The sequence below is a fragment of the Protopterus annectens genome, chromosome 13.part0 (assembly GCF_019279795.1).
Source record: "Protopterus annectens isolate FY-2018-M chromosome 13.part0, PAN1.0, whole genome shotgun sequence".
NCBI classification, from domain to species: Eukaryota; Metazoa; Chordata; order Ceratodontiformes; family Protopteridae; genus Protopterus; species Protopterus annectens.
This window is the reverse complement of record NC_056747.1, coordinates 1241076966-1241088442: the sequence shown is the minus strand read 5'-3', so window position 1 is coordinate 1241088442 and position 11477 is coordinate 1241076966. Positions and strand designations below refer to the sequence as shown.

At 39.5% G+C, this 11477-nt stretch overlaps 1 protein-coding gene across 3 annotated transcripts in view; it reads right to left on the bottom strand.

Moving 5' to 3' along the window:
• The window catches only part of SLC4A1 (solute carrier family 4 member 1 (Diego blood group)), a 512400-nt gene that overhangs the window by 302344 nt on the left and 198579 nt on the right, over nucleotides 1–11477 (bottom strand). For all 3 annotated transcript variants that reach the window (XM_044055258.1, XM_044055259.1, XM_044055260.1), the window contains one exon: nucleotides 4113–4192. In XM_044055258.1, the coding sequence (XP_043911193.1) occupies nucleotides 4113–4192 (80 nt within the window). The remainder of the gene's footprint in view (nucleotides 1–4112; nucleotides 4193–11477) is intronic.

The window sequence follows — 11477 nt, the reverse complement described above, 5'->3', positions numbered from 1 at the left end:
AAATTCAGTGTAGAAACTATTTGTCTTTTAAGGAAAGTGGAAACCATGAAATGACTGACTGTGTAAGGAGAAGTACCACAGCTAAATAATGTGGTAAACCGGGCTATTAAGGAAATGGTAACGCATACAAGACAATGAGAAGTAGGCCAGAGGAGTCAAAAAGTTGTGTGAAGCAACCAGCCAGACCTACTAATAGAGCTGGAAAAAGGAATAAAGAAAAGGCTAAAGAAATGCTTCATATCTATCTATATATATATATATCTATATATATATCTATATATATATATATATATATATATATATATATATATCTATATATATATATATATATATATATATATATATATATATATATATATATATATAGATATATATATATACATATATGACAATACAAGAAAAGTCAGCCAGTTACTGGACTTTTCAAGAAACAAACAAAAAAAAAACTATGACGCCATAGGATGATCAGGAAGAAATAAAAAAATAGTTTTTTTTTTTATCTTTGCATTTATAAAAGAACATAAATGTACATAAGATAATTACCTACTGGTAAAGTTTACTTTAGTCCTGATGCATGTTATGGAAAGAATTATGTTGCATAATTTAGTAGAGTTCTTTAGTGCTGGTTTGCTGAATGATTCAAAGGTTCATAGGTCAGTACTTGGCTTGCCCTTGGGGGGCATTTTAACCCTAGTCATTTATCTCATTTGAGATTCAAATCCTGTACCTTGTGTTTCTAAGGTAAATACCTTATCCATTATGCCAGTTCCCAAAACTATAGAGTCACAAGGCAGAGTTTCGACTGGGAAAGTATTAAAGTGGACAGATGGAAGTTTGAAGACTTACTACGTTTGCAGTTCAGGAAGGTCTTGACATCATATCTCACAGAAAACTTGTGAGAAATGTAAAGCATATGGGAGAGCGTAAGGCCTGAACTGATTAGGCTGATGTGTAATAGTTCACATATGCAGAGGGTGGCAGTTATGGAGGAACACTGTGCAATAAGCCAGTGTCAGGTGGGTGACTTGTCCCTTTCTGCAAACCTGTGTCAAACATCCAGCTGGAGCTATAAAATAATGTCCAATTGTTCCCTGATAACAGCAATATTAAAATAGTGCATAATGATGATAACATGGAATGCAGCATGCCACCGTGAAGCTTACAAGGTGAGCAGGCAGGCAAAACCTAGGGGTCAGTGCAAACACAATACAGGTGTGTGACAGTAGGATGTATTGCCAGCCATGCCAGGAGAAGTAGGGCAGTGGATATGTAACATATGCCAGCACAGCTGGCTGGAATTTTGTAAATAATTATGTGTCATTTGTTTGTCAAACTAATTTGTAAAAATGCTTGTGCTGAAAATGTAGAGTGGGGGACGTCACATATTGGTGGCAGTGGTGGGATTTCAACCCAATCCTCCAGAAAGACTGGAGCATTTGGAGGTTGAAGAAAAGGAGAAATAGATGGAATTAGAAGCAGCAGAGATGCCGTGGCATTTGTAAGCTGAAGAAAATGAGAAGCAGTGTCAACATGAGAGGGAGATGCTGTATCTTCTCCAGGGTCATGGAGGTAATGGGGAAGGGAATAACCAAACCCCAGAAGCACCAAAGGTCAGTAAATGTCTTCCGTAGTTTACAGAGAGTGATACTTTTGATAGTTTTATTCATATATTTGAAAGGGTATGAAAACAGTATAATGTTGACCAAGGGCTCTGGGTACAGTTCCTGACCCCCTTACTCTATGGTACAGCTGTAACTGCTGTTTCTACATTGTCTGATATTGATTGTTTAAACTGTGAAAAAGTAAAGACGTGTTTACTTGAATGTTTTAAGTTAACACCTGAAGCTTACAGAAAAAAAGTTTTGTGAGCATAGCTGCAAGGCAGATGAAAGTGTGTGTGATTATATTGCTGAGTTAAGCACTTATTTTCATAGCTGGGTGAGTGGATGTCAGGTCATCACTTTTGAAGGGCTGGCAGACCTTTTGGTGAGTGAACAAGCCCTTATCACTTTGCCCGAGGACATGAGAATCTGGTTGGCAGACCAATAATGTAACTCTGCAGATGAGCTGGAGAAGAGAGGGGATCTCTACTTGACAAGCAGAGCCTCACTGCACAGGAAGGGGATACACAGTACTGCACTTGGATATAAGGGAACCCATGGTGGGCAGCCTAAACCATCCCAACAGAATCCACCAGTAACAGAGGCAGCCACTAGTTCAGGTACATGGCCAGGATCAAGGGTTAAATGTTTTAAATGTAATCAGTGGGGCCATGTATCATATAGATGTCCATAGAGACAAGGTGGGGAACAAAAGGTGGGGGAGCCAATAAGTGGGAATAACAGTATGCCAGTGGTAAGCTGTCTGGAGACAACAGGGGTAACAAACTATCACAAGAGGTTATATCCTATCTTAGTGGATGGAAAACAGGCCACTGCTAAGAGAGACATAACCTCTGACATAACCATCGTGAAGCCTGCAGTGGTTAAAGAAGAACAGTACATGCTTGGGCAGTCCACTCCATTCAGAGCTTTAGGAGGGATCCCATTCCATTCTCAGCTGGAGTGCCTTCTGTGCGGAGTCTGTATGTCCTCCCTCTGGTTGCGTGGGTTTCCTCCGGGTGATCCGGTTTCCTCCCACATCCCAAAGACATGCAGTAGGTAGATTGGAAACTCTAAATTGGCCCTAGATGTGAGTGTGTGCATGTGTGTGCCTTCTGTGGAAGGTTGGGCACCGGGCTGGCAACTCGACACTGTAAAACTCCATATTGGCATGAGCCATCAAAGTGGTCTCAAGAGGGAAACACTGAGTACCAGAAATCTGCATGCAGGAGGAAGCAAAGAAAAGGGGGATATGACATAAGTGTGGCATATCACCTTGAGCAGAGGATTGCATAAAACAGTAAAGAAAGGATAGGAGAAGTCACCTGAGTGGCATCCAAAGTGTAAATATTTGATAACATCAGAAAATAGGATGGAGACATCCAAGAATGTACTGATGGAAGGGATGGTGGAGTGTATATAGATATCTGTAATCCTGAGTGCCCCTGAGACTTTGCATATTTCTTTAGTTATTTCTGCACCAGTACTATATAAGTTCCTTTACAAAACATAAAATTAAAACAAAACTGAAAAACATCATATAGATTTTAATAAATGGATGTTTTTCATATGTAGATTTTTTTCTTTAAAATATACCCATTTTATCTTTAGTAATTTTGTAGTTTTGATAATTATTTTTCAAAGGGAATCTAATAATCCATAATCACTACTATGGCTTCATGCAGATAATTTTGTAAGTGGGGAAGCTACCCTCTATATAAAACATTAATTAGTTAGTAATTAATACTTGCAGTAGTATTACAGCATTGCATAAGTAACTTACATTAGTGTTAATGAAAATAAAGGTTGCAGAATGGATACTGGCTATTTTCTTGAAAACAATCACCTGCCAGCCCATCTATTTGAAAGTAATTTATAGAAAGTTAATGTGCCTTTGGGGGACCTAACAGCTGCATATGCCATAATTTAATGGTGCCACATGTGGCCTGATAAAAGAGCGGGGCAGATGGGAGGCTGCCCTGCTAGGCTAGTTGCATTACTTAGGTGGACTTCATAGACCAAATCCATTTTCCTGTCAGTATCTACTTTGGTGCATTTTTTTTCTTTTTGCATGGTCATTTTATTGTCATAACTATCCAGTTGATTGTTTTGCACACTTACTGTGAGGATAAATGGCAGTAGTATTCCATGTAGTATACTTTTTCACCCACTCTTCACTATTGTCATGGTAACAATCAAGAAAGTGCCTCATGCACCATTGATGAGCTCTGTGTGTCACCCAGTGAGGTGATAAGACATAAGTATACTATTCAGATGTGTAGTAGTACCTCATGAAACATGTATTTGGGGTCAGCGAATGTAAATAAAGTGCAATGTATATTTAACAGCATAAAACACAAATTTTCAGTGCACTGTTACATACTCAACTTATAATTATAAAACTAAAAATAAGCTGTCTTCTAACGCAATTGCTTCACGCTCACATGGAGTATGCACTCACTCGGGTACTCCACCATTTAGTTTTAAATTCCATTTCATCTTTCAGGTTACCTTTCTCCTGTTGCCAGTCTTAGTTGGAGTAATGTGGTCTGGGCTTTCCTGTAATGGATCTCTCAGCCCAAGGTCAATACCTGAAAATTGAAATAATGAATGAATTATTTAAGTAGCTAAGAAGTAATTATAATCATAAGCGAATAAGGAAAAAATAGTTCTGTGTCACATTATAAGTATTGCAGATCAACACAGGAAAAACTACAAAACACTGATATTAACAAATTTAATTACACAGCACAAAACATTGCCTCTTCCTGTTTTATAATTATGTATCGTGTGAGTTTTTGAAAGCTATAGTATGCAGAGTGTTAACAGCTGTGTACTGACATAGTTAAAGTCAGTGCTGAATAAACTGCTCAGTTATTCAAGCTTTGATGGAATCATAGAGTCATATTATCGGATAAGGGCCTTATGGCACACACATTTTATCTTTTTTCATTAGATAAGGTTCATGTTCTGTATAACTAAATACCTCTTTCAGGCCCATTCATCTCCAGCTTTGGAAGGATGACTTTGTGCATGTTGTATTTGTTATTTAATTCAGTTATTGTTTTATTTCTCACTAAACCTTCACAAAGGCTATATAAAGCATTTATCCTTACAGAAAAAAACAATGTTTAGTCTCACTTCAGCTAACCAGCATGTACCTTCAAACTGTATTTTCTTTGTCTCTAGGAATTTTGAAGTACATGAAAGCGTTACATTCCATTTGTTTGATAGTGGAAGGAGACAGCCTGTGTACTGTGCCACTGAAGAACATTTAACATCATAACTCCACTCCATCTCTGCATTTCCCCTTACATTTCTCCATTTGTCCCATAACCTCCTCAGTGCCTCAATGGATTCTTTCTCCACAAGATATTATGATAGTCCAGCCGATGTGTCCACTACCATCTCTGTGAAAAGGTGCTTTCAAAGATCCTAAGACTAGTTATTCCCTATAATTTAATCTCTGTGTCTTGCCCTGATCTCATGTTATCATGCTCTCTGCCTCTCTTCTCCAAGACTATACATTTTCAGGGGTGTACTACAAGGACTTGTGTGCTGTTAGTTCACTACACACTTGCTCGCTGCCACTTGTTGAAAAATCAAGTGCTCTAATTCCCACAAGCCCAATCTCCTGTATCTACTTAGCCCTCCCAAAATATGACCCTATAAGATTGTATAGCCACAACAGAGTCCTAATTCTAACCCTAAAATCCTTACTTTGTTCCTAACCTAAGTCCTCTTCCCCTTACCATAAAAGTACATGGAGACAAGCTATTCAATAAAAATGTCAGGAAAAACCCAGACAAACTATTGTCTTCACTGTCTAATACCTTAAATCTCTTGTAATGGAGGCCCGTGGAATATATGAAAATGACCCATACGGACAAGTGTTTAAGGTACCTGGCTTATGAATGTCAACTATCGTTTTTACTTTTTAAGTCTTTATGGCTACATTCAGGCCAATAAAGCCAAACCCCTCTGGCTTAGATTGACATATTTGCTTAAATAGAAGTGTCTTGATCCAGGGGCAAGGACATGGGCAGACTGTAAACTGTTTGGTTACTACATGCTATCAAAATGGATTTATTTATTTGCATTTGGTTACTGGGAATGTCCGACTGGGTCATGCAAGACTTCTTTTCAGTGGAGGCCTGGGAAGAAAAGCTCTAAAAACATTTATTGAGAGATCATATCAGTCACCCTGCTAGACAGGGGTCCAGGAAAGTAAATATTTTGGGAAGAAATAATCAGGGAATTGTTATGGCTAGGCTTGTATAGGCCTAGGGACGATAGCCTAGTACCAACCTATGAACCTATGAAAAATACCAAGAGATTATAGCAGACCCTTTGTGAGTATAAATAGATCATGTCAGTCACCCTGCTAGACAGGGGTCCAGGAAAGCAAATATTGTGGGAAGAAATAGTCAGGTAATTGTTATGGCTAGGCTTGTATAGGCCCTAGGGACGATAGCCTAGTACCAACCTATGAACCTATGAAAAATACCAAGAGATTATAGCAGACCCTTTGTGAGTATAAACAATATTTTAAATACAGTGATTATAAATTCTACACAGACTAGGTGTCAAGGTGAATGTGACAAGTAGCAGTTGACAAAAAAGGAAAGTACAAAAAGGGGGGGGGGGTTGCAGAAGATGAAGTAGTTGGGATAAGCCAGTTGTAGAAGAGTGGAAACACTAGTACAAGAAGTCAAAAGAGATCAAGAGTGAAATGTTGACAGAAATACATAATAAAATGTGTAAACCATCAAGAGGACTGAGTGTAAAAGTGGGCGTGGGGATTGCATCATCAATCTGCATGATCAAGGTTTTAGAAAAGAATAGATGAAGGGCTCTCATCAACAGTTACTAATTTACTTTCATTTATAGATAGGTTCATAGGTGTGTACTAGGCTAATGGCCCTGGAGCCTTTACAAGCCTAGCCCATAGAAGTGCCGTGGCATCATGGCCCCTAACGTTAGTTCCCAGTGCCTCTATTAACTAGAGCCACTGGAGTGATCCCCGGGGTGAACTTTCTATTACCCATCCACTTATCAAGACTTCTCTTGAACAGGAACAGAGAGGTGCTCTGCTTGATATGTATGGGAAGTCTATTCCAGAGCATGGGCAGTCTCTGGGTTATGAACCTGTCCTTCCAGAATGTTCTGTTGATTGTGGTAATGAGGTTGAGGTCTCTGGAGTGGGTGGTGTGGAGGGATTGGGATTTCTTTAGATGGAGCATTTCTAACAGAGCTGGGTCATTCATGGCTTTGTAAGTCAAGAGAGATACCTCTAAGTAGGTGATATGAGACAGAGAATAGATGGAGTCTTTTGAGTCTGTCCGTGTAGGACATGTGTTTAATGCCTATGATCCTCTTCATGAGGTACTTCTGTGGCCTCTCCAGCTGTTGCAGGTGTCTAGTGAGGTACATGCCAAATGGGGCATTATGCTCAATAATTGGTCTAATGAGGGAAGAGTAGAGAAAGACGATGCCCTCTTTCTTCCTGGATGCAATACCCTTGGTAATGAGATGTGCCACGTAGAAGGACTTTCTGACCATAGTGGCAATGTGGTGGTCAAAGGAGAGATTGCTGTCAGCTTGCATCCCCAGATCTCTTATAACACCTTCAGTGTTCAGTGGGTTCCCATCAATGTGGTAATTAGTGGGAACTGAGTTTTTACCAAAGGGGATGATACATTTTTTGGTGTTAAGCTTAAGGCCATAGTTTCGACACCAGTCATTAGTCTCAGTGAGGCCTTTCTGTAGGATGTCTGCATCACTTGGGGAGTTAATAATGGCTCCCAGCTTGCAGTCGTCTGTGAGCTTAGTCAGCCAGAGTCCCTTTGTGTTGGCCTGGACTTCTGAGAAGTAGGTGCCAAACAGGAGAGGACCCAGGAGTGATCCATGTGGGACTCCACTCATGACTGGTCAGCAGTCTGATTTGGAGTTCGCTACTTTCACACTGTGTGTTCTATCTGTGAGGCAATTTGCAACCAATCTAGTGATATAGAGGATGCCGCCTAGTTTGGTGAGTTTATCAATACTTCCTGAGTGAGGAATGGTATCAAAGGCCTTGGCCAGATTGAGGTAGACTGAATGCACTGCCTTATCTTCATCCACAGCCCTGGTGACTGACTCAAAGAAGACAACCAGGTTGAGCAGGCATGATCTACCTTTCACAAAGCCAAATTGCGTGGGGTCTAGAGTTTGGAGATTTCCTATATCTTTGTTAATCAGGTCCATGATGATGTGCTCCATAGCTTCACATATCAGACTCATCAGGCTAAAGGGGAGATGATTCCCATGGTCTATAATCACTCCCCCTTTATGGAGAGGGATGACTGTAGTAGTACGCCATTCAGTAGGGACAAAGTCTGAGGTAAGGCTGTGAAAGAACAGGGCACACAGATGTAGTGCCAGTTCACTTTGTAGTTCATGTAGAACACAGCCAGGGATATTATTGGGTCCCATGGAAGCTGCATTCTTAGCCTTAGCAATGCCGCTTTAAGCTGTGCTTCAGTAATGCTGGGTGCCTGGCATTCTTCCAGTATTGTGATTGGTCCTTTGGGAGGAGAGAGGGGTAAAGTTGGCACTGAATCTGTTGGCCAGCATGTTGGCAATATCTGTTGGCTCAGTATAGGAGGTACCATTGTGCAGTAACTCAGAGAAAATCTGGGTACTGGCGTAGAGGTTCTTGATATAACTATAAAAGGCTTTGTGATTGTTTTTAGTGTCTGTCGCAATTATCCCTTCATAGCTGGCTTTGGAGGATTTGATGAGGGATCTCAACTTTTTGTTGAGGCTATTAAGGGAGTTTTTACAGTCTTGGGACTTCACCTTTTTCTGCAACAGTTTCTTCCTTCTGTTGTAGAGTTTATTAATTGCAAGGGACCACCAGATTGGCTTCTTTTTTTTTGGAGGAGAGTGTCTTGGTTCTGTTGGGTATGGCTAGTTCCATGCATTTATGTACATGTTCGTACAGTACAATGGTGTATGATTTGACAGTCATGGAGCTATTTTCCATTGGCATGTGTGCAGTGAAGTTAGCCACCTCTGTTTTTAGCAGCCCAAAGCCAGCTTTGGAGAAGTTTTTCAAGGTGGTTACCTTGCGGGGGGTGTGGGTGAGATGTGGATTTCCATGGTGATTAGTTTGTGGTCGGATCTGACCAGGGAGGGATTGACTATTGGTGTAGAGTAACAGTCACCCATATTAGTAATAACCAGGTCAAGGATGTTGCTTCCTCTAGTGGAGGTCAGAATGAGCTTGTCCAGGGCATTGGAAATTATGAATTCCAGAAAGCGTTGGGCCAGTGTATTGGTATTTGAGTAGTCTTCCCAGTTGATGGAGATGTAGTTGAAGTCTCCTAGTATGAGAATGTTGGGTTGGACTTTGATAGATTCCAGGGTGCTTAGGAATGTGGAGTGAGAGTCTAGAGACATGGTTGGGGACCTATACCAAGCTATGATCTGGATCACCATCATACCCAATGTTAGTTGTAACTGAAGTATCTCAGATGCGTTATGCTGGGCTACTAGTCTGGAGGTGTGCATATCCTTTATGAATATGGAGACACCACCACCTTTGGAGCTTCGGTCCATGTTTCAGGGCCAAAAGGTGTAGAATGAGTTATAGCCTGTTAGCACAGGGGTGCTTTCTGCTGCTTTAAACCAGGTCTCCGTTACAGCACAAATGTCGATGTTCTCCATTTTGTTCTCCGCTTTGAGCGAGTGCATCTTGAGATTTAGACTTCTAGCATTGAGCAGCACGACCCTCAGACTGCATTTATTTATAGCTGTTACTGTGGTAATTTGGTCTCTGGAATACCACCTAAAAAAGGCACTATAGGGGTGGCAAGAGCCTTAGCCAGTACCTGGAAACCCAGGGGTGACAGATGCAGGCCATCTCTGGCAAAGCATCAAGGTCTGTTAATCATGTCATCCCAAGCAGACAGATACTGGATCCCCTTAGGATGACACTAGAAACTTAGCCAAATGTTGAAGTCAATCATTTTCTGGTTGTACTGCAGTATCATTCTGGGTGACGGTAGGATACTGCTCAGGGCTAGGGTCACACCTGCCTGGGCCACATAATCCAAGAGCTCCACCATGTCTCTTTTCATGTAGTCCAGGGAAGTGCATCTCAGGTCATTCACACCCACATGGACAATGACAGAGTCATACTTGTTGGGAAGTGACATGGGTACATGTGTTATGTGTTGGATTCTGGCACCTGATAGCTGACTGTTACCTTCTCTATCCCAGTTTTTCTGAACTCAGCTACTCTCCAAATTAACAGAGGTTTACTTATACGTAATTGCTGAGTTAATCCTGAAAAACGTTTCTTATTTTTAATTAGTTGACAATGTGAGTACCGTTAGAAAAGTTGCTTATATACAGATATAATCTAAGATATTAAATATATATTTGATTCTATTTTTTCATTTATTATTTTTTAACCAGGTTAGTGTACTAGTCTGTCATGGACATATTTCAGGCATGGTTTATGTGCATAGTGCAAACTTATTACAAAAGTAGTACTTTCCCATGGTCATTTGTAGACCATATATTTTCTGTTTAAATAACCCACAGACAGGCAGAAGAAGGATATGCTGGACATTTAAATGTTGAAGAACTGCCAGCTTCTTCACTTCACTAAAATTGTGTTAAGTGTGCCCTGTCCTGTACTGGATATCCCAGTTTTTCTGAACTCAGCTACTCCCCAAATTAACAGAGGTTTACTTATAAGTAATTGCCGAGTTAATCCTGAAAAACATATTTCTTATTTTTAATTAGTTGACAATGTGAGTACCGTTAGCAGAAGTTGCTTATATACAGATATAATCTAAGATATTAAAGGCAGTAACTATATCTATATATCTATATTATCTATCTGTAGGCACAAATGACAAAATGAATACAAGAATGTATAGATAAATAGTGAGAAAACATAAACAACCAAGGTTAGTAAAAGCAGAGTCTTAAGTACTCAACTAATGTTTATAGTCGTCAAGTACATATGTATATGCACATATACACAGATAGGTGTGAGCACATATACCATTAACATATATACACACACATATACACATGCTGGCATGAGTACATATACACACACACACACACATATATATATATATATATATATATATATATATATATATATATATATATATGGGTCCCATTTAGATGATCGAAGTCTTAGAACTTCGAATTTCATATGGCTGACACCATATGATCAAAGTTTTAAGACTTCGAACACCTAAAAAAAACAAAAACAAAACAAAAAAATCTCGGATGTTTCTGCAAGGTGGCAAGCCCCCCTATACCCCCCGATACTTAAATATACCAACTCCAAGATCACACTAGAGCAAGGAAATGGGAAAATTTCCCATTCCGCGCTGTATGGAGATCTCCATTTAGAACATTTGAAGTCTTAAAACTTCAATCATATGGAGTTGGGCATATGAAATTCGAAGTTCTAAGACTTCGATCATCTAAACGGGACCCATATATATATATATATATATATATATATATATATATATATATATATATATATATATATATATATGTTTATTAGGAGAATACAACTGGACAAAAAGCTCATTTTCAGCCAAGGCCCAGGGAGAAAAGCTCCATAAACATACAAACAGTACACTTACAAGTATTACATAAAAAATACCAGTACATACAAAAAACAGAAATGTTGGAATAGCTGTTAATAATACATTCCATTACTAGGACAGCTGAGATAAAGCAATATGATAACAACAATATACATAAATTTAGAGAAGAGAACAACTGAAAGGATAAAGCTATTTTTCAAGAAGTTTACATTGCTAAATAGGTGGGTATTACCGCAGCTATATGTAC